This window comes from Gopherus evgoodei, chromosome 16 (genome assembly GCF_007399415.2).
Source record: "Gopherus evgoodei ecotype Sinaloan lineage chromosome 16, rGopEvg1_v1.p, whole genome shotgun sequence".
Taxonomy (NCBI): Eukaryota; Metazoa; Chordata; order Testudines; family Testudinidae; genus Gopherus; species Gopherus evgoodei.
This window is the reverse complement of record NC_044337.1, coordinates 16,619,248-16,643,829: the sequence shown is the minus strand read 5'-3', so window position 1 is coordinate 16,643,829 and position 24,582 is coordinate 16,619,248. Positions and strand designations below refer to the sequence as shown.

The window sequence follows — 24,582 nt, the reverse complement described above, 5'->3', positions numbered from 1 at the left end:
TTACAATTGTTTTTGTCTGAGCGGGTGAGATAACTCAGTGTCTCAAAGAGGTAGAAGGAGATTCAAATGTTAACTGATGTTTTAGTCTGGGAAATGGGTACATTTTCTGGAAACATTTGGGAAGCCCTGGTCTAAATGCATGATTTATTCCCGATTTATACTGATATGAGATCAGAATCAGATAGTCTATGTTCAACAAATGGGATTTTTAGTCCTAGGATTTAATTGTTAAGGTTCCCTGGGTTTAGATCACTAGTTCTTTCATGTTTTTTTGTGCAATAGGGTTGGATTTTGGAAGGTTTCCCTGAAAACCGTGATCAAGCATGGATGCTGCAGTCAGCTGGCATCACTCCGAGACATGTTGGTAAGAAATACAAGATTGTTTGTGTACCAGAGGTGAAAGCCACTACTGACCTAAACAAAAACACCTTAAAATGTTAAAACCAGTATTTCTTAAATGTGTATAACATGCCCAAGAGATCAGAACAAATCAGAAACAGTCACTGGACTGGAGGAAATGACTACATGGGGCCTGGGACCTCCAAAACTTTGGGGCAGTCTGTTGAACTATTTACCCCATCCCTAGATGAACCTTTGTCTTCTTCAAAAGAACAGGAGTACTTGTGGCATCTTAGAGACTAACAAATTTATTTGAGCATGAGCTTTCGTGGGCTACAGCCCACTTCCATCCAATTCAAGCCTCTTCTAGCAAGTGACTGCAAACAGCTGTGCCTCTCTGCCTCACCCGTGAGTCCAAACCTCCTCTGACCTCAGGACCCAAATCTCAAGGATTCTGCTTTAATTGATCCCTGGGAGCAAAAAGGATCTAAAAGAGCCCCCAAGCCATTCCTTCTGTATGATAGAATAATAAATACAATTTACTCAATACACACAAGATGAAATGGATACACCCAGGCCTTAAGCCTGACCTTTCATGCCACAGGTGGAGTCTTGGGTAAGTCAAAGCAAAGATAATTCTGTAGTGGCAGGGCCTTGAAGGACAAGACCCTAGCACCTGCCCTCCCCACCTTGGGACTATCTGCATTTCCAAGTCATTGTTAGATAGGGACCTATCCAAAATGCGTGAGAAAAATGAAAATTGGGGTGGAGGTGGGGCAGGTGAAAATGATTTAAAAACTGCACAGCTCAAGTGTGAGTAATAAATCAGCCCCAGTTGTAGTCAGCTGGGACAGGATAATTTGCTACTTTGGATTTGATTTGTACACAATTCCGCTGTTAGTAAAGGAATTCAGAATTGCTGTGACAGTGTTTAGAAAAATATATATATTGGATAGTACTTGTATGTAGTGCATGTATTTAAATGGTCATTTCTGAAAGTAGCTAACAATATTGAAGGTCAAATTCTTCCCTCAATTTTATCTGTATAACCAAGAACAAAATAGCACCCTTATTTAAAATATAAATGAAGAAGAACTTTGCAAGATTGAATGCACATGCCTTAATTAGTTGAATTTAGTAAGTGAATGACCATAAAAGAAGCAAGATTATTGCATCACAGAATGTACTAAATTGAGCTATGTATTTATCACAAAATATTTCTTCCCAACTGCCATCTGACTGATAGTTTTGGCCAAAATTTCCCCCCAAAATCAAATGTTGATAGGTAGAATACAGGGAAATAAGAAAAAATGTTACAAATGGGGAAGATGGCTAAATGTACATGAACCGCATCGATCCATCCTTACTTGCAGAGCACACTTGGACGCATCTCCAAGAAATGAAATCAGTAACTAACTGAAAATGTATTTCTATTCTGTTTCTTCTGTGCTTAGTTGTGCTGTATGCTCCAGACACGGTGCTTATTGAGAGGAACCTTGGGAAAAGGATTGATCCATCCACGAAAGGTGTAGTATGCTTTTGTTACTGATCCCTTCTAGGAGAATGTTTTTATGTCAACCCAAGAGATGCTGAAGTGTTGATGCTTTTAAAGTTGATTTGTAATGCTGTCCATTTATGATGTGAGTAGGCAATGTAATTCTGAATCAGATTTATTTTAATTTGTTTTAAATTCAAAGTGTATAATTTTCTGCACCAATTTAGTGGGGAAAGTATTTGTAAAGACCTGTTTTGTGGGAAGCAGCACTGCTCCATTACAACACAGTTCATCCTAATGTGTGTAGTCACACCATAAGAATTTTACTATTTACCATGGCATCTTTGATAGACCTTGAATGTCTGCCTCTTCATAAAAGGCAGTTACATCTTTGGATAACCTCCACTGTGTGTGATGCCAAGTGAGAGCGCCAACAGGAAATGACACTGTTGCAGATGGCACACTTTGGGTGTTCCACAGGAACCCATGTCAGTTGTTTTAGGAGTAGCATTGGGAAGGACATGCTGAATTAAAGAGATGGCTTTTATTTGCTTTTCTACAGAGGCCTTGGTTAAAGTTCAGGGTAGGAGCCAGGAAATCTAAGTCCTGTTCCCAGCTCTGCCACAGACTTCTCGTGTAACCGTGGGCAACCATTCTGCACCTCCGTCTCCCCATTTTGAAAACAGGGATAATATCCTACCTTACAGCTGTGCTATAGGAATCAATATTTTAATGCATAAAAAGTGTTTAGAGATCATTAGGTGGAAGGTGCTAGGGAAGTGCAAAGTATTATTCTTATTCTTAATTAAAGGCTTGATGGTAGCAGATAGGCATAGATCTGTTCTGGAGATCCCAGTGTATAGTGGTAGCGGGCACACTGCTGCACTGCACTAAGGGACACAAACATACCTATCCCCCACTGTCACGTGGCTGGCTAGTTCTCTCTGCCACTATCTGTCTTCTTTGTGGAGCTATATGGTAGTAGTTAGGAAGGAATCACTGTGCTACCCCTCTCCTTATGCCCCAACCTAAGGTCTTGGTACAATCTAGACCTTGATTATGATGAGGAATCTTTTTGCAAGCTGAACAAATTCTATCAAATTCTTTTTCCTGCTGGGTCCTAATTACTGTTTAACTTCTAGAGGTGTACCATACCACCTTTGACTGGCCAAGCGACCCTCTGGTGCAGCAGCGTTTGGTGGAGGCGGAAGGCATATCTGAACAGGAGACAGCAAAGCACTTGCTGGAGTATCATAGAAACTTTCCCAGAGTTTTCCAGATCTATCAGCAAATACTAAAATCGATCAATGCTGACCAACCTTGTGCAGATGTCTTCTCCCAGGGTAAATATTGATTGTGTACAGTTGGAAGGAAATTTGATAGCTGACAAATTCTCATCTGAAAGAGTGATTCCCAACATTTAGAGACAATTGTGCCAAGTTATAGGACTAAGATCTCACCTGTATCCGTCAATGTTGACTTGTCTCTAATTTGATTGTGTTCCGTGTGGCCTGCTAAGCTTGGGCTGTTCCAGACAGCTTCTTTGCTGGCTAGAACAGGCATGGTTGAATGGGAGGTCTTCTTGATTCTGCAACCCTTACTCACAATGAAAAGCAATTCCTCATAAGAGTAGTCTCATTGGGGACGCAATGTGAGTAAGGGTTACAGAATCATTTCCTAAGGGATGGAGAAGTCTAGAGCTGCAGTTATAAAAGCCCGCAGTATCAATATTGGCATACATACTGGAACCACTGCTAATCTCTTGCACAGGTACTACCTGCACAAGTCTATTAACAAGTAGTAGTAGTTCAAGGCGGGTTGTATTTCGTTATATAAAAGTTGCCTGCACTGAAAGGTTTGCTACGTGGTAATCCTTTATTTGCTTTTGTTCAACTTTTCTTTGATGCATTCTGATATTGCATGTTGGTTCTTCATGAAAAAAAATGAGGAAACTGTCGGGAAGACCAAATGATAATGTACTTTGTATCTGTCAGCCTGTTGATGGTGTAGTATAGCCCTGTAATTTTGCATCTCATAACGGTCTTTTTTTAATGACAAGTGCTGCACTTTTAAGATAAACAACTAGTAAGTTTATATTTGGAATTTACACATTAATTACCTCTAAATTACTTAATTAAATTTAAAAGTTCATATCATAATTCATAAAGAATTAATGCCTTGAATTGTAAATAAAAATGTGAGTGCCTGAATATTAATTATTATTAATTAATAATGTAGTGAGAGAAATTGAAAATTGGAATGAAAAAAAATCCTCTCTAGATCTTTTTCTGCAGTGCATCAAGCAGCCAGATATTTTTTTAAGGAATAATTAGATGTGGAGACTGTCTGGGGGATCATTACTCCTAATTAACTTGGTTATTTACTACAAATTAAGCATCATTTGTAAGCAGGGTGGTTTGCCAGTAATGTTTGTGCTTTTGGATACCCTGGTTGTGGAAAGTGCTTAGAATAACTAGACCCCTCCTTGGTTAGCTGACATTTGTTTTTGGATAAATTACGTGATAGACAGATTATGATTTTCAAGATTTGTATGTTTAATTTGTATGTTTAATGACAGATGTGGATGAGAAAGGGAGTCAAGAAATTGCAACTTCATTAGATTTTTTCAAACTGAGGGTCTGATTCTGATCCCACACCAATTAAACACCAGTGCAATTCCAATGACTAAATTGGAATTGCTCCTGACTTACTTTGGTGTGAGATCAGACTTCCATCCAATATATTCAGAGATCTCAGCTGTACAGCATTCACCATGGTTTGGGAGCAAGAAATGTATCCCATGCACTTGCAGTATGATTCAAGTGCTCCCTTAGCAACTACTCCCAGTTCAGGAGCTAGAAATGTCAGAAGTGGAATGTGCTATTCTGCCTTTTTTCTACAGTAGGAGGTACAAGGATCTGGAAATCAGACACAAAGGGAGATCATTAAACAAGTGTACATTAGTGTCTCAAAAACATGTAAAATGCTAGATTAAAGCACCAATCTCCTAACGTGCCAAATGGAGTGAAGGAAAACTTGTTTAAAATATGGGATTACTCTTAAAGGGAAAATCAGTGTCTAAGATTTGGATTCTTGTACCCATTTTATTAGATTTAAATGTAGTGTGTATCACAGAGACCCCATTGCATCTTCATAGAATCTATATGAATTTAAGGTTGTCTGGACTGAAATAGTCATTCAGACATTCAGTTGTGTCTTCCATAGAACATACAGTATTGTGCAACATGAGAAATTTACTCTATTTCTCTTTAGAGAGACAAGGTAGGAGAGGTAATATCTTACCTCTGTTATATCCTGGGACTAACACGGCTACAACAGCACTGCATATCTACTTCTCCTTGTTCATCAAGGACTTGATCTTGAAACGAGTATGGGAGTTGAGAGTCTCAACACGTTGGCAGAGTGTGTTCCAAATATTCTGATGATAAAATGTCTTCATTATCAAGCTAAACCTTACTGTACCTTCTTGCAGACCTATCTTATAAACTCTTCTTCTAGAACTGCAGCAAAGTTGGGATCACTTGTAATGCAACATTTGAATTATTCTTTACAAGGTCTATGGTCTTTTCAAAGTTCCCAGGAGATGGGCCCCTAAACTGATATAAAATTAATAATTTCTTACCCAATACAAAGCAAGATCACAAAAATTAAGCGATGCCCAACAGGGAGAGTGGAGCTGGGCTGAAAACATCAAGTTGTCTTTACCCTTCATGCAAAAATGGTGTGCACAAGAATAACATCACATGTAATTATATGGCATCAATGCTATATTGTGTCATGACTTACACTAGTGCCACAAAAATTTAAAACATACTAAATAGGAGGGCATCGATCACATATGAAGCTGGGGAAGTGTCATGATAAAGTGACATCCTGCCTCTTTCATAATTACCATATCTATTTGTTTAGAAACTACCATAACTATTAAATGTTGTGATAATCCCCCTGCAGCTTGCATGGTAAGTGTAGCTAAAAAGCAAAGCTGGTTTCTGTTAAAAATTACATGGTTAAAGTGCACTTAGTAATTTTATCTCTCTTTTAAAGTGCTTTGAGATCCACTGATGAAAGGCACGATATGAGTGCTAAATATATTTTAACTATAGGTTTTCTAAAATGCCTGCCACCATAGGATTGTAAGTTACAGATAGAGTATGTCATTTATGCTGGAGCCCTGATCTCAATTCATGTAATACAAATAAATGATGATAATAATGTCATAGTTATAAATAAAGAAATTAATCAATTATTGTTTCTGTTAAGAAAGCAACAGTAAATGAATTTTAACTCTTTTTCTTGGCATCTGACTTTCTTATCTTTCTGTTATCTTTCTAGTTCTGACCTATATCCAAACCTGGTGCCGATCAGCTGCCCCCTTTACACCACGGATTCTCTTTTGTGGACCCCCAGGCAGTGGGAAGAGCCTGCAGGCAGCACTAATAGCTCAGAAATACAACATTGTCAACAGTAAGTTCTCAGTAAATATGCACTTTGCTCCATTCTCTCTTTCTCTCCTTTTGATCATTTATCTTTTCCTGTCTTTCTTTCTTACTCGCTCGTAAAATTTCTCTGTTAGTCCATCACTGTGGATGTCAAACTTTTTGCGAGGGGGGGCTGGAAAATCTTGCAATAAAAAAATATTAACCAATAAAAACATATATCCTGTGCCAAACTAGCGCCAACATTTTTTTTAGTCATCATTTTTTATACCCTTTAGATCAGTAGTTTTTCACGTGTTGTACATCAGAGGTACTCCTGTGAACAGTTTGTAGTGCTCTGAATTCTCCATCGCATCAGTGGGTCTTGCATAATGACTTTGCACTTCCTCGTGTCTACTCAGTTTTGGGAGGCTTTTAAAAGAAAAGTGGTTCTGAAATGGGAAGAAGATTCTTAGTTTTTATGCATTTCAGATATATAATTTTTAAAACGGGAACAAATATCAAAGTGACCTTTCTCTGCCTTTTATAAGGGAGCCCCAGAAAACATCACATGGGGCTTGTTCTGGTACATGTTCATAGTATCAGGTGCATCGAAGTAGGCTAAAGTAGACCACAACTGGCAATGTAGTCAATGTAATTTGCAATCACATTGTGTAATATTATATAATACTGGAAAAACTGCAGATATTTTGGAATTGTCACTGTAAAACTGCATAGCTGATCAGCTCTGTTCCTTCAAGTAATATTTAAGCTGATTTCATTAGTGTGCTTTAAACACACAAAACTACAATAATAACCAGAAATAATAGGTTTTAGAGAAAAAATACAGCAGTAGGCCTGATCCTCTCTCCTATATTGTTGTGACGAGTCCTATGGACTTAATTTAACTCTTGCTGAAGTCAACAGAAAGAATTCAATGAGAGCTGGATCAGGCCCTCAGCAAAGCAATCCCGTGAGATTACTCTTATGAATAAGAACTGAATGATCTTACCCATGTTGTTACGGATCAGAAAATGCGGGGGTGTCATTAAAAATGTTGGTGAAAGCAAAAAAAAAAGTTTGTCTACATTGCTGTAGAAAATTTTGGCTTCTTGTCAAAAAACAAACAAACCAAAATTTTAGACAGAAAACAAATACATTTTAGATTGTGATTTTTTTTTTGACAAAAACTCAAAATGTTCTGCAGAAGGCAGACACCTTTTGCAAAAAAAAAAAAATATTTTGTTGAAAAAACCACCTTTCTGTCAAAACTGTTTCAACAGAAAATTTTTGACCAGCCCTACATTTACACTAGTCCTAGCCATGGCACAGTCCTGTAAGTGCTATGTGTTCAGAACCCGCAGGGAGCTCAGTGTGAGTTCCCTGTATGGATTGCAAGAGTGGGCTCATACGTTCCTTAAGATCATTGCAACTAAAGGAAACCATTCTCAGTCCAGATCTTTAGCAGCTATAAATGGGTGTAGCTCCACTGAAGTCATGAAGCTATGTTGAAATTATACCAGTTGGGGATCTGGCTCTTGTTTTTTTTATTTTGAACAATTATCATTTTACTTAAATGCTTCTGAAAATACACTACAAATAAGGAACAAACATCTAATAACGTGAAAAAAGATAAGAATCCTTACTTTTTAAAATCTGTATAATAAACAAATTAAATCTGCAAATAGAATTAGTAAAACCTTACTGTGCCTTGAAGTATGTTAATTCCATTATGTTACATTGTATCTTTATTTTTAAAGTATTTTATTAATTTTAACAAAAGCTTTATCCTTTAATGCAGTAATGACTGTCATTTGACTAATCCAAAATAAAATTGATTATAATAATAATAATAATTAATACTTATTTATCTCCTGTACGGGTAATGAGGCTTAATTAATTTGCTTGGATGAAATGTGCCATACAAGTACAAAGTATTGTTATTTAATATGCAGTGGTCCTGATTTGGTACCTTAATTCTAAATTTCATGATGTTCTGCTTATCTGAACTCTGAACCATCATATTGCATTAGCACAGTTTCATCAATATAATTCTTACATGATTGTTAAATGATCCAGGGGCCACTTTCTTGAACTGCATATTCTCCTCTACCTCCAGCAGAGCTGTTCAGGAAGTGTAACTTTATTCAGTAATTATAAGTTTATAAAAAGTGAAAACCCCACCAGCTATCACTTGAGTTATTATTTTAGTAATGTATTTGATTAGTAGCTTTCTCTCTGCCTCCGTGTTTAATATGTTCCTTGTCAAATGTATTCTTTTTTATTCAGTATTCTCCCTTGCTCAATTGCTTTGCTTTTGGTTTGCTTGGCCAAAAAAAGAACCAACCCCAAAATCCAAAAAATCCCACAACTTTTATTTTATTCAGTGACCTTTTTCCAATATGCAGCTTTTTGGAGGTTTTTTCCCTTTCTTGCTTGCTTCCTTTTTAAAATTTAACCTGACTCTTTTTGTTCCTCCTTCCTCTCAGTTTGCTGCGGGCAACTGCTAAAGGAAGCTGTTGCAGACAAGACAAAACTTGGAGAACTCATTAAGCCTTATTTTGACAGTGGATGGCCAGGTAGGGCATGTTGTTGTCTTACTGCACTGTAGTTATAAGTTCGTGGGAGAAAATAATCTGTGGGAGGAATTCATACAGCCACTGGTTGAAATATGAAGTTACTTCACTGATGCAGTTTAGTTATTCCAGATTTACACTGGTCTGTAACTGAGATCAGAATTTTCATTTGGTAAATCTCTTCAGGGTACCTGAGACTGAGTACCTATGTGAGTGAAGCCCAGCCTCTTTACTTCCACATCTCATCTTCAAATTCTAATTGTTGTCCCTGAATTAAAATTAGGAATCTGATGGTGTTTTTTTGTCATTGGTAGTTTGTAAAACACAACAACCTTTTGATTTTCATTTGAAGCATGCTCTGATGGAGATTGTCTGTCTGGTTTGACACAAGTATTTTAACTTATGAGAAATGCTACTGTAAGATTTGTCCCATAGGGTTTTTTGGTGAGGGGGTACCATAAGAACTTAGCAGTTTTGCTTTTGGAAGGCTGACAACTGATTATATTGAGAAAAATGGTAAAGCTTGTAAGCTTCTCAGGGTAGCAGCCTAGTCTTATTTGGACGTTAATTGCCTTGCACACTCTATATAGGGCCATAACTGTGCAAGGCAATTAACAGCCGAATAAGGGTAGGCTGCTGCCCTGAGAAGCTTACAGTCTTTAACATTTATTCTTACAGATATGAAAAAGACCCCACAATTCCAAAGGGTAAGTTGTATATCAATGTGGTGAAGGAATGCTTGTATTTTGGCAAGTACAAGAGCCTAGATAGTATAGGAACTGCCGGTCCTTTTTCTGGCACCATGCCAAATAGTTACCAGAGGAACAAGTATTACAGGGAAATAGTCTTGCTGAAGATGGAGAAATCTCAGTTAAGCTTCAGTATTAATGGAGTTTTGAATAAACCCCCTCTGAGTGCAGGGAAATCTGCATTGTCTTTTATTTTCGGCAAGGAAAGCCATTTGGTGAATTGGAAAGCCCAGCAAGTCCCCTCTTTCATACAATAGCTTCATTCTGAGATTGAATTATATAGATCCGATATGTGAGCCTATAAAATTAACTGATGTTCCCCAGATACCATGTCAGGAGACTCAGGACTTTTTGAAGCATTTCAAAAAGGCCTCCGGCAGCCTGCAGCTTTGGGTGTCCTATCCTCTGTCAATTTGTCAAACCACATGATAATAGTTTTTAATGCTTAACTTCGGCTCCACTGAATGGCTGGTGCAATAACTCCATCTGGTTCAAGATATGTAATACAGTGTGACAGTCACCATCTTGGCTGACATCAGAGATTGAACCAGGGACTTCCAAAGCATGACAGTATGAGCTTTTACAACTTGAGCTGAGGAGGGTAGGTTATATAAATGGGGTCTGCAACAGACTCATATCCTCAGTCGATCCAGCAGTGAGGGGGACACACAAAGGACACTGACCAGTTGGGTTACAATAACTTTCACACGCCTATCACCACCACCATTGCCCCGCCCCTTTGGCTTGTAGCTGCCATTTTTAAGAGAAGGTTCTATACAGATCGAGTGTTAAGGTATTTTCTGTACTAAAATTGGTGGTCATATAACTCAGGGGTAGGAGACCTATGTGGGTTATTAGTTAAAAAAATAAATAAATCAGAGATAAGACATTTATGTATGGGATTAACTTCATGCATGCAAGCAGTCCCATTGAACTCAAAGGGACGCCTTATGTGTGAAGTTACTTGCATGCCTAAGTGGTTACAGGATCAGGGCCCATGTATCTTTCACAGTTTATAATACTTGTAGAGACTCTTATGCATACTCCATTTTCACTTTCTCCTCAGCCCACTAAACTGAAGAACAAGTGTTGTAAAGACATGCCTCTGTTCAATTATAGCTGTGTTGGGAACCTAGGTGAATTATATCCTTACAGGATAAGTCCTTTAAGAGCTTTACCATGAATGCTTCATGTGTATTTTACAAACTTCTCCTTAACCATTAAGGTTTCTTTAATGAAGATGTTGGGAGCATTCCCAATATATTAAAATAACTGGAAGGATATTAATATCCTAGCCAGTCCAGAAAATATGTCCTTCCTTAGTCTAAGTGATCTGCTTTCACTTCAGCAAAATGAAATTAGAATTATAACTTCCCCAGAAAATTAGGAATTATTTCAAATTAATATGAACATATTTTTATTGTAACATGCAAAAATGCAGCTGTCCAATTCTTATTGATGTTAATGGGAGCCATGATGATTCCTGTGCATTGTGCTAAAAAATTTTCCCATTGTTTTTGCTTATATATACTGTTTGTTTTTGTTTTTGTTGGTGGGGCATACTACAGAATTAATTACTGAATAACAATAAATATTATATAGCAGTACCAGGAATAATAAGTTCTGTCATTTCGCTAATCCTCCTCTCCCAGGGATAACAAAGAATGAATTTACATTAGTAAACACTAACAAGAATTCATTAGTGCCCTCACAAAGGTCTTGAGAAAATGAAAGAGCATAGCATACTGAGGAAGAAAGATGGCAAAGAATTCCATTTAGAATGGTGCAAAAATGCAACCAGGTTAAAACAGGAGAGAAACATACATAATACTTGACTGAATTTGGTCTCGAGGTCATATGTCAACTGCTTACTTAATTAGCCAGCAACTGGCAGTGTTTAAAATGTGATAGGCAGTTAAACTTTTCATGGCATCCCTAGCCCTCTGAGCCAACAAACCTCACAAGGTACGGACAAAGGGGCCCTATTCCTCTTTCCAAGCAAGGACTCATAAATGACATCAGCCACTATGGGGGAACCAAAGATAGCCCCCGTGAAACCTAACCCCCAAGTTATTATCTGTCAGAATTACAATAGTCTTAACATCATGTGACTTCTCTGAAACTCTCATATAAAGCCAAGTTTTGAGACTGGCCTGAACCCGGCCACTCTTTTTGTGTGCACAAGGAATTGCACACACAATTAATCTCATTTAGACATTGAAGTACCAGATTGTGCCGGTAAATGAGACATTTCAATTTCTGACATTAACTGTACCCACAATATTGTACTTTCAAATTATGGGCATGGAACTGGAGGTCAGCTTTTAAAAATCTGACCCCAACACATAAACGCTGCAGCAATGTATGACAGTTTGGCACATGCTAATAAATTAACAACTAGCCCAGCCACAGAGCATAAAAATGTAATGAAAATGCTTAAAGAAGCCAGTAACAAGCAGTAGTCTAGAAGTGGAATAGCCCTGTTAAGGCATCATTCCTCCTGCTGCCTATTCAAGATTGTTCTAGTACAGTACAATCCTTCAGTACTCTGTCCAATACAGCTTCCACCACTTCCCTTGGGAAACTGTTTCGTAGTCTAAACTTTACAAAGGCCGTAAGTAGCATTATCTGTATTTTACATATGGGGAACCGGAGATGCAGGGAGATGATGTGACTTGCCCAAAATCACTCTGCAGTCCCGTGGCAAAGCTGGGAATAGTGCAAACTCTGGAACTTTAAGTGTGCCCATAGCAGCCACACTGGGGAGTTACAGTGCTGCACGTTGGTGCACACTGCTGTTCACAGTCTGAACTGAGGGGCAGTGTAGACATGCCCGACAGCACTGTGAGGCTTTTTATGTTATGGCAGCCTGTCCCTGGCTGCCTATGGACAGCAACACTGTCCAGTATCTTCACAGTCATAGGTGCTGTAGCTCCATTCTTAACACCCCCCTCCAGGCCCACACTGGCAACCCTTTATGTCCGACCTTGCGAAAAGTCCTCTTCCTAGTCACTTCCTGTGCCAGAGGAATTCTCTCACAAACAGTCAGGCCTTTGTGAGCCCTTTTGCATTGCTCCAGCCATTTTACTGATGTAAAGGGGTCAGAGTAAGGGTGAGACACTCTATGCATTACTTGGTAAATTTGAGCCCTAAACCATATAGTTATGTGCTACCAGAAGAATCTTGACACTCTCCTTTCCAGCAATATAGTGGTGTTTATCTGGGTTCACACCAGTTCTTAAATTCTGGTAAATAAGCACAGTTTCTCTGTTAGCTTTTAAAGATTCAAAAACAATCAGAATTGTTCTTGGTATTGCCGGAGGATGTTTTCCCTGTGATTGTCCTTTCAATATATTCCATATACTACAAGAGGTAGTCTTGTATTCCATATACTACAAGAGGTAGTCTTGTATTCAAACAATTGTATTATTCAAGCCAATAGCAAACTCTCTACATTTCTTTTCTGTGCATTTGCTTACAATCACACTCTCCTGAAGTTCCTAACTCCTTGTTTTATCAGCCTCATCCAGGTTGTTCATGGTGATTTATTTGGCTTAATGAAGGCAGCATAAATGTCCTTGAGTCCATGAATTTTTAATTTCCCAGGACACTTATCCTACACTTTGTGCCCATTGGATAATTTAAAAATGTATTTTCACTCAAAAGTTCAGCATCCAAATTCTTTCTGGCTGTCATGTCCATAGAGTCATCCTTTGGATAACCCGTCTGAAATTCACTGACTGTTCCTCAGGGGTTCTTTGATCTTGTGTTTTCACCAAGTGTTAAACATGAATTATTGCTAAATTTAGTCTTGACTATTTGTGAAAAGTGACAGTATTAGAGTTTGATCCCAGTTTTCTGTAGCTAAATCCAGTTAGTCTAATTCTCCATTCCCTCTTTTAGTTAACTGTGTTACTGGATATTAGTGGTATGGTAATGCTGATCATTCTCACTCTTTGCATCTTTGGAGGACACGTTTTTTGAGCCAGATTTGCTTGCTCCATGCATTGGCTCATGCCAGAAAACCCATAGCCAACAACAACAGCACAAGGCCCACATTAATCCAATCTATTTGATTCCTTCCAAAATATTATGGAGAGGCTGTTCTGCAGACCACCTCTCTCCTACATCCTTTTGGGACGTAGTGAAGGAATCTGCGTGCATAGGGACCATTCATATACACTCTTGACCTTTATGAACAGCTACCACCTCCTTCCTGGATTATTATTAGTAGTACAAGGGCTAGATTGCACCTGAAGCAGATCTCTGCCACAATACAGGTGCACAGTGATGCTGCTTTTGCAGCGTATATGTTCACCATTTTTCAGACGCCTGTCAGAATGTGATACTTTGGGAGGACATTAAAAACTGCAAGAAGTGTATCCGATTTTTCAGTTGAAATCCTTGCTGTTTGGTATATGAGGAGTGTGTTTTTATTAACAAAAATAAAAGCAATCATTTCCTGGGATGTGAGGTCATCATGAGAACACCAGGGTTAATGTTCAGACGAGAAGGAATTCATGTGTCATTCTTTGCCTTTCAAACATTTGCATGTATTTATCAGAGAGTGGGATGGAAGAATCACTGCTAATTCATTTACCTGTTTGGAATACTGCATAAGCCAAGCCCAGAAAAATTAAATAGAACCACGCAAAGCAAGCACCAAAATGTGAAAAACTCGATGCTGCTTTTCAGCTGGGAAAAGTGCTGTTAGTTTGGATAAGGGCTCTTCCACCAAAAGGGAAGATTCAGATGGTAAAGATCGCTAATTCCTGGAAGATAGAAAACATCCTACTGTTTGCAGCCTGTTAGAGTCAATCACAAACAATCTGTGTTGCTTTTTCCCCCCTTACCTTTTCTGTTTATAAAATAGTAATATCTGAAGCTGTCCCCAATAGCATTCTCCATGTGGGGGAATAAGATATTTGATTCCCTAATTTCTGAAATTACTAATACAAAGTATTGCTATACAAACGTAGCTTTTTTTTTAATTGGCATGATTTTAAAGGGGTGCTTGTGGTGCAGTCTGTTAAGTTGGGGTCCCCTGGTGATGGTGATCACAGCCTCCCTGAAGCACTTCATTTCTTTTGACAGTAAATTAATATTCTCATCACTAAATGTGAGCTAAAGATTTGACAATAGAACAGCTTTCTCTTTTGTTAAAAACTTGCAAAGAGCTTGAGAGTTGAAAGGAGAAGTAAATCTCGATATCTGAGGAGGTAAGCTTAGTGTTATTTCTTGTTTTTAACAGTGTTGTACTGGCGAGCTGCAAGCTGTCTGAACATTGGAGAGAGACCCTTTGGGAGCTCCATTGGTTTTCAGCAAGTCTTTGCATGCAGTGTGTTTGTACTAGCTGAAGACAGCGCATGGCTCTCTAAATAATTTACAAGTTGATTAATAGACTCACATGGGTATAATTAGAAGAGGGAGAAACAGCAGCTACAGTAACGGGTACAGTGCTTGGGGGAACTAGAGACTTTATGTTTTTTAAAGAAACTTTCTAGGGTGCTGGGCGTTTGAAGATAAGTTGGGAAGAGCTCAGTGCCTCTTCTCTTTTGAAGTGGAAATAGGACAGTTTGAATCCGTCGAGTTTAATTTTTCACAAGCTTTAGGGGCCCTGCAGTGCAACTCCCTTTTTATTATTGAAAAAAACTCTCCACTTTCCTTTCATTTTTCACATACACACACATGCACATACACATACAGTCCAAACAGTCACTAATAAACAGATTGATTTCCTATTTTATTAAAGCTCTATTTATATCCAGGCTGTACATTCATCCGGACCTTCTGTACACACATCTATATCACAAACAGACAGTATAAAGTTATAGAGATATTTATTAACACACCACACTTTAATGTATACATTTTTAAGAACCCTTCACCTCTGCTTGACAATGCTTTTGAAGTAGCTCCGTTTTTCAAGTCAAACTTTTGACTTTTCCACTGGGACTGCTATAAAGATTTCTTTATGGAAAATAGGTAGGAGCCTTTTTTTCCACTAGTAGAAAATTGGTGGTCAGAAGAACAAAATAACATTTTAAAATATAGATATTTTCCTTTTTAAATGCTAATGCTTCAATAAAAGAGGAGAGGTTATAGACTAGTGAGCTGTACATCAACATATGTGGGCTATAAGTTGTCCCTCTGCTTGTCTGAGTTTTGCTGGGTTTTTTTTTTTCCTTATATGTTTGAATTGTCACAGTGATGAGAAATTAGTGTCCACTTTTCTTTTAATTTAATATCCTGGAATCTATTGGCTCTATTTCTGCTCAGCACAAACCAGCTAAAATTGACAAATAATGTTACCAAACATTCAGATCAGAAATTGGCCATGGTGAGAATCGCTCGGCAAAGAAATAAAAATCCAAAAGATCATCCTGTTAAAATGAAGATCCCATATTGGAACCCAGAACAGAGGAAACAGATGCTAGTGAGGGTATTTTCCAATGCAGGTGTGCTCATTAATTAGTTAATGGGCCTGCTCTGATTGATGTAAATGAAAGTTTTGTCATTGGCTTCAGTGAAAGTACAATCATGGCCGCAGGTCCTGATCCTCAACCCTTATTTAAAATTATTATTTGTCTTTTGGTAGCATCTATTAATGGTCCTTACTTAGATGAAAAGTGCTATTCAAATTAATGGAACTATTCACATAAATAAGGGGTGCAGGACAGGATGCATATTACAAGGTGATGAGTGTCTGCAACTCCCATTGATATCAGTGGGCCCAATCTGCAATGTGCTGAGTGCCCTAAATCTTGACTGACATCAGTAGGAACTGAAGGTGCTGAGCACTTCATAGGATGGAGCCCTGTGTTCATAAAGAGCTTTGAAGAGGCAAAGTGCTATGTGTTAATCATGTAAAATTTATTTGACTCCTTGTTTACAAGAATTCTTGAGAAGCTGACAAATATCTTCTTTCCCTTCCCATTATTCTCCATCCTGCCCAGCTGACTAAACCAGTGGCTCATGAGCACTAGTCTGCTAACTTGGTTTCTTTTCTGTTTTTGTTTTTAATACCAAATTGTATTTTCTGGGTGGGGCTAAGTAATCACATCAATTTATAAGACACCTATGAAGGGGAAAGCATGTCACATTTTGGCAGCCACCATTTTCATTCTGCAAATATTAAAAATTAAAATCCGTGGGTATGTTTCATTAGAAGCCATGTATATAGAACCAGGCCTGAAAGTGAAACTGAAAAGCTTTTTTTTTTTAAAAAGAGGTTTAAAAAACATAATTAGCTCTTACATAATGCTGTATATTTTCATAGCATTGTATTAACATGAACAAGCCGTTCTGTTCTCCAAGTGACCGTAAAAATGGCCCGGTGGGGTTCCAGATTTATTGCATTAATGACCCCTTATCAAGCTTGTTCAGTTTAGAAGTCAAAAGATAGTTTTTGCAAGTGCTGGCCTAGGTTCTTTCCTTCCTGCACATCATCATCAGCAGGAAAGATTCTGCAGGCCAAATTCTTCCTTCAGTCACAAACCCTATGATCTTCACTAAGACTGCCCAGGTGTAAATGGGGAAGAATTTGTGTCTTTGCTTAGAACTGGAAAAATTCAAATAATATTTTAAAGCGAAACAGTAGCTTTTTATGTACCAGCCCTTGAGTTAGGATTTCTCTGTTTCTCTTGTGATAGCTAAGGATATCACTAATAGCCACATCAGTATAGAGAGCTGTCTTTCTTAGTTCTTTAAGCGTGAAGAATATCATAACATGTAATGGGGCAAACAAAGACTCCCGAAACTCATGCTTGGCAGCTGAGAAAAAGAATGGTCAGCTCCTTTTATTTAAAATATATGTCTTGTAATTTTTAATTCTACACATGATTTTAAGATCTTAAATGTCATTTACAAATATTTTCACTTCAACTCTAATATAGCTGCTTTCTATTTAAAAAAAAAATTAAAGCCCAAAAATATATCATATTATCGCTGTAAAACCTTAAGAATCTAAAAGCTCCACATTTGTCCCAAGAGGTAAAACGTTGAGACTGTAGAATGGAAATATTTAGATTATTATATTTTATTTTATTTTATTACATACAAATAATTATTCTAATTCTGATGACAAGTCCCACATCAGCATAGCTAGGGATAGTGAATATGAGCATACAGTAAGAGTATTTCTTGGTTTTTTTATTTTGTTTAAGTTGCACGGTGCTTTGAACATGCTACATAAATACTGGTTATTATTTATTAAATTTTATCTTAACCAGATTAAAAATGGTTTCAGAATGAATAAATAGAAATTCTTCTAAGATCCCTTGGGTCAAGTAGCTAAATCTCTGCACTTAAAGGAGGCTAACAGAGCTACTGATAAGTATCTCTGACAATTCCTGTAAATTAGCAGAAATTGTATGCTGTTGATAGGCATATAATACTGTGGGACTCTATTGTCGGTTGTGGTTGTGGACAAATAAGAGTCTGTTCTATGGCAAGTCGTGTTTTCTTGTTCCATCCTTCACCTGATGAGATTCTGCAGAAATGCAGATTGAAACTTCCACTCAGGGTCGTCTCCATTTCACAATTTAACTTGCCTTTTCCCATACCTTGTCTAGAGTGATTAGCTTGTGTTGCAGTAATCTCATTTTACCAGCAGGTGGCAGTAAACAACAAACAACAGCGTCGAAAAACTCCTTGGCTAATATGATGGCTGTTCTGTTTATTACTATCATAGGCATCTACAGTAGTCATGATTTCTGGTAATATCAGTGAGGAGCTTATGAAAGCACCAGTTGAGGGGCTCAAAACCATAAATGCAGCTTTAGTGTTAAGGAAATAATGGTTGTTTTGCTATCACTATACTGTGTGTTAGCTGCCACTTGGAAAGTCCAAAGCTTAGTTTCCAGTGGAAAGCTTAATTTATATAACCCTCCTTGCAATATATTGTGGCCTTTATACTGAATATAGCTTTGGGAGTCATCTTCAAAGGTTCTTGAGTTTTCTAGAGAGTCATATCTGAGTCCATGCACATACCCCAGGAGTCGAGGCAGGCTATATATGAGCTGCTGAATTAATAAATTCACATTCAAAGGAACAGAAGACTAGATGACTGCTGTTCACTGTCTGATGCGCTGTGCCCCCTGCGAATGCAAGGAACTGAACATGTGTTACTCACCCATGTGTTCCTGCTCAGTGCTCCAGGAGAAGGTGAAAACTCTTCAATACTGGTGTGGGGAGGAAATTCCTTCTATGATCAACTCTGTGCATGTGAACAAAAATCATTCCTTGCTATTCCTTTTTGTACTGAGTTACCATTGGAATCCTGAAGAATTATATTTATTTGTATATATTTCATTAGGTTTTTGGGGGGAGGGATAGCTCAGTGGTTTGAGCATTGGCCTCCTAAACTCAGGGTTGTGAGTTCAGTCCTTGAAGGAGCCATATAGGGAACTGGGGTAAAAATCTGTCTGGGGATTGGCCCTGCTTTGAGCAGGGGGTTGGACTAGATGACTTCCTGAGGTCCCTTCCAATCCTAATATTCAATGAGGTGAAATACAGTGCATAATATATGGTGAGAAAATCCTTCTATCATCACAAATCTGATGCCTTGGCAAGGCTGAATAAAGGTATTGGCCAGCCTACACCACAGTAAATAAACCACTGTTTAAATCTCTCTTTAGCACATTTAAAAAAACCCAAATGAATATGAACTCTAACAACCCTGAGGTCAGTGAGAAAACTGAAGGCTTCCCACAAAGAACCAAATAAAATTATCCAGTATGGGTAATCTGATGCTCTTGGAACAATACAATATTCACATCTCATACTTTGCTAAATTTACAGTTGACAGGACAATCCAAGGAAGTAGCCCTTGGCAGTGGTTTATACTCAGGGCAAGATGTTAACTGTCAAACATTGAGATCAGGCCTCAGGCATCTGAATTAACAGTGGAAGACTTTAGACCTAACTGAAAAATCTCTGTCTAAGGAAATGATAAAGGCCATATGGACAATATTATCAAAGGGACTTTAAACTTTCTGCTGCTGCACAAAACTGACAGGACACATTCCTGAAAATTTATTTGTACTGTACTTGGAATGAAGGATTTATAGGTTTGGAGAAGTGAGTCAATATCTTTCAACATTGTGTTTAAAGGAAAAGATATTGGGGAGGTGTCATTTGAAATATGAGGTGTTCAGCTTGGAACATGTAAATTTTATCAGTTCTACAAAAGTATCCTTAGTGAATTCAGAGTTTTGGTTTATGTGCACCCTCTAATGCAGTGGTTCTCAACATATGTGGCCCACAATGTGGCCGCAGGTTGAGAACCACAGTGTCGTCCCCCCCCGCAACTCCCTCCCTCCCAACCTCACAGACCTCTATGCCCTGGACCTCCCACCCAGAGACCCCTCCACGGAGTGGGGCCAGGAGCTGAACTGAGTTGAGAACCACTGCTCTAGTGTTACACTCTGGAGCTGACTGGCAAGGTGATTTAATAAAGTTTACTGTATCTCTGAAGAAGCACTGGAACTTGCATCCATAAAGGGGTGTAATACATTGCAGCCTCCCAAGTAATATATTTCCTTCCTTCCTGATGTGCATGAGAAATGCTTGATTGGACTGTTCCTCTGTAGGTCTTCATGAGAGAAACCTTCCACCACAACGTCACTTACACAGCCTCTACTGAGCCTCAGCACCTCTGCCCTTAATGTACCACTTCTTTTTTGCTATCATAAAATCATAGCACATCAGGGTTGGAAGGGACCTCAGGAAGTCATCTAGTCCAACCCCCTGCTCAAAGCAGGGCCAATGCCCAGACAGATTTTTGCTCCAGATCCCTAAGTGGCCCCCTCAAGGGCTGAACTTACAACTCTGGGTTTAGCAGGCCAATGCTCAAACCACTGATCTATCCCTCCCCCCTTTTCCCTTTAGCAGCCAATAAAGATAAAATGTTGTTAACTGATCCGCATTTCTGTTCTCTTTTCTTGTGTGAAGGGAGGAAGCTTATAGGCCACATTCCCATGAGTTTCACCAGTAGGTACTTTGTGGGAAAGTTTGCAGTCCTTTGGGATGAATGGCAGGCTCATGACTTCTCTTGTATACCATCAACTTGTCCTACTGTTTTGTCTACTTTACAGCAGACTGCTGCAAGTGTATGTGGTGACATGCATTAAACATTCTATGTTGTCTTCTGATCATGAGTGTCTGCGCTGTACTCTAATGTCTGAAAACTAGGACTCATGAAAAGTGCTGATTGACTATCCTAGAGGCTAAAGTTCTCTTGTTATTCACAGAATGGTTACAGCACAAAGAGCAGCAGTTCACACTGTACCCACACCGCCCTGCCAACGTGCCTCATCCTTCAATTGATTGGATCACCTCTTAGGTCAAGAGACTGATTCAGTCTTCATGTCTAATTCAAGGAGTTCAGCTGTATGACACAGGTCATGTGTCCACTGTGTCAATGACTGTGAGATAATGGAGACATGCTAAGTTTTCTGGCATGACGCATTGATAATGATTTGGCAGGAATGCACAGTAAAGCGAAGAGCATACTTCCTTAGCTAAACATCACAGTATAATGCAGATAATGCAACGTATGGTTCCGAGATGAGGGACTCCCATTGGTACTTATCATACATAGCACCATGTTCATAGGTTCCAAGGCCAGAAGGGACCCCTCTGATCATCTAGTGTGACCTCCTGTGTAACACAGGCCATAGAACTTCCTCCAAATAATTCCTAGAGCAGATCATTTAGGAAAAAAAATCCAATCTTGATTTTAAAATGGCCAAAGATAGAGAATCCACCATGACCCATAGTAAGTTGTTTCAATGGTTAATTACTCTCTCTCTTTTAAAAATGTATGCTTTATTTCCAGTCCAAGTTTGTCTAGCTTCAACGTCCTGCCATTGCTGGAGATCTTCTACATATGCTTTGTTGGAAGATATTAAGGATATTTCTCTACTCTTTCTTCAGGACCAGTATAAATTCTTGGTCTTTGCACTTCTGTGAGGGGATAGCCCAGCTCTGCCACGTACAGAGATTGTGGAGCACCCATGGTTCCTTGTACACAGCTACTTACCCCATCCCAATGTAGAGACATCATTGTGGTTCTGCTGCCTTGCTGATTCTGTGCTAATGGCTGAACTTCATCTCTGTGTCTTGATCTCACTAGCTAATGGAGATATGTTTCCACGATACTTAATAGGGACATCCTTCTTGGCCAACAATCTCCACAAAAAATTCTCTTATATTTGGACTTCTGTAAAGATAAGAAACCTCTCTAGAGCCTCATTTGCCCAACTCTCAGAGACAGAGTTGGAAACTCACACAAGTTTAGGTTGCAAAAAAAAAAAAGATTATTCAAAGCTCATGTGCTTCATAATCCCCCTAAAGCATGTAGATTGATTGCCTCATCAGAACGGCTCTAAATTCTACTTTGCTAGCAAGCACTCTTGGTCATACGCTTGAGGCCAGCGGATCCAAGGCTAGTTATCTAGAGACTGTGTATCACTCCAATTACAGGTTAGTAATTTCCCTCGCAATCATCAGAGAGTTCCACATGAGTGAAAAGGAATTCCATACCCCACAGTTCTTCATTATCTACTACACTGTTTGTACCACAGGGAAGTAAGAATAATATGGATTTCTTTTTCTTTCTTTCTTTTTTTTTTGTCTGCCACAGTTATTACAGTTTTAAAGCAGCTGCTTTAACTGTGACTTTTTCTGTTCCAGGGTGGCTGATGTACTTTGTAATGCCATTGAACAGCCTACAAGCTATCTTCCCCTATTGTATAAAAGTGATAGTTATGTTTTCTAATCAGGAGTAGAGCCTGCTCTCTGACTTGTTTATGCTTCATTTTTCACCGTCAAACTTAGAGACACAAGAAAACATGTAAACATATATACTGGTGTGTGTTTATGTACACAGGTACTGTACTGAATATATAAAGTGATTCATGGCTATCCATTCGTGTTGCTCTTATCTGGTGACATGGCATTGAAATTAGCAGTGTTTCACGATATACTTGATATATTCTTCATCACTGCAGATATGTCTAGTACATTGCACAAAAGTCACACTATTAACTGATAGGTTGTTGGTTCACCCTATAGTAGAATTTTCTCTTTTTATCTTATGGCTGCTACACTCTGGCCAAAAGAAACCGTCACCTAAGAATTGGAATCTGATCATTCGCTCAAACTAAAGAATTGTGGAAGGTGGCCAGGGCCAGGAATAATTCCACAATGTTCCCTTCACAGTTTCTTTTGAATTTTTGCTTTAGGGCTTGGGGGTTTTCCCTCCCACTATGCAAGAAGCAGAGACTTGGCACCTTAAATCTGAGGATCCCTGAGATCTGCTGGAGGCTTGGGAATGCTGTGTACCAGCCTGTTTCTCTGTACCATCTTCCAGGCCTTATGCTGCTCCCTCTATTTCCCTAGTCACCTTATTGGAGCCAGCAAGAGCTCTGGCCAGCTGCTGCCTCTGGAATCCTGCATGAAAGGGTGTTCTACATGAGTAATGGGGCTCCAGTGAAGAGTCAGGCCAGTATCACTTAATTCCTTTATGAAGTAGTGGTGAAACATTTTAAGGAATCTTTAAAAATTTCCATTGATATGAATTGGGCATCTGTGTAAACCCATTTTGAAGATGATTACTGCAGGCATCATGAATATCGAGACAGAAAGTCCAGTCCTCGAGCCAGAGATGCAGGGAACAGGAAGAAATTTCCATTGCTTCTCTTTAGCTGAGTTCTTAATTTTTGTCCTGGGCTTTTTCAGTTTTGTGTTAATCTGTGAAACTCCTGGAAAAAATAAAGAATTTATCTTTATTTCCTCCCCCCCAAAAAACCAACCAGTGTCTATTACTTGTGTCTGTGGATGCAGCTCTGATCATCCTCTTGTTATATATATCATCAGTCTGACAATGTGGCTGCTACTTTCTTCATTCTGGCATTTTACAGAAGTACCTCTTGTGATTTTGTCATTTTACATGGGATCAGGTGACTGGAAAATATTATATTCCATTGCAGTTTTCTTTTAGCAGATGCTTTTTAGAGAAGAGTACTATCCTTAACTTGTTAGTGTGAAGTGCGTATCCTCAATTAATACACTAATCAGTTTTCTAATTAATTCCCTATGGTTTTCGTTAATTTTTGCTGGTACATTGAAGCCTGAGAGCAATTCTGTAAACTCAGTGATTCAATTCCAAAAGGAGAAGTGGTGAATTTCATGGCTGAGGGTTGAAGGCTCTGAAAAATGAGAGAATCAGCATGTACTGGTGCTGGAAATGGAGTGGCAGCTATCATAGATTTACAAGAGTCAATAGAAACAGGACTTCCCAACAACTAGGACTGAAGGGATTTTTCCCTTGTGGATGATGTTGAAGTTTTGGGAATAGAAATTGGGATGCAATGGAGATTCCATTCTTTAAAAATCGCTAGAAACATGGACTATTCAGTGTGTCCTGCAGTACCCAGCACTTGTGATAGTAGCGTGTCAATGGTAACATACCCAACTGAAATACAGGTGTGCATCTGTCCATTTGCTGCAAAGGTGAGTGCCAGCATTACAGATCTGAAACACATACTCTGGTATGAAAACTTCCCACTGTGCTGTTGTATGCAAATGCTATGGCAGGGCGAATAATAAAATATCGATGTTTCATGTTATGGATTTATGTGGCAATCCATTATTTTTCTTTGTTTCCGATAGGACCCCTAATGTACTAGACACTGTGCAAATACAAGGAGGCACTGTCTCTGCTTTTTAAAAATTGTTTTGGATGTTTACCCATGAAATGACTCCTAATGGGTGTTTCTGATCATGCTCCCTAACCACTTCCATGGGGCTAGTTGGGTATTTGCTTCTAAACCAAATACATCAGATCAGCCCTTGGAAGTTTGGCAAAAGTCCTTGTTCAGTCCACTAATTTAATTCTTCAGTAAATCAGTAGGAATAAGCAATGATAATGGAGTATCTTAATTGAAATAGTTTAGATTATGAAGGGTATAGTGAAAACTGAT

General features: G+C 38.7%; 1 protein-coding gene across 3 annotated transcripts in view; it reads left to right on the top strand.

Moving 5' to 3' along the window:
* AK8 (adenylate kinase 8) overlaps window positions 1-24,582 on the top strand; it is a 106,863-nt gene that overhangs the window by 36,215 nt on the left and 46,066 nt on the right. For all 3 annotated transcript variants that reach the window (XM_030535499.1, XM_030535498.1, XM_030535500.1), the window contains 5 exons: window positions 283-364; window positions 1,794-1,865; window positions 2,977-3,177; window positions 6,188-6,319; window positions 8,760-8,849. In XM_030535499.1, coding sequence (XP_030391359.1) covers window positions 283-364; window positions 1,794-1,865; window positions 2,977-3,177; window positions 6,188-6,319; window positions 8,760-8,849 — 577 coding nt within the window. The remainder of the gene's footprint in view (window positions 1-282; window positions 365-1,793; window positions 1,866-2,976; window positions 3,178-6,187; window positions 6,320-8,759; window positions 8,850-24,582) is intronic.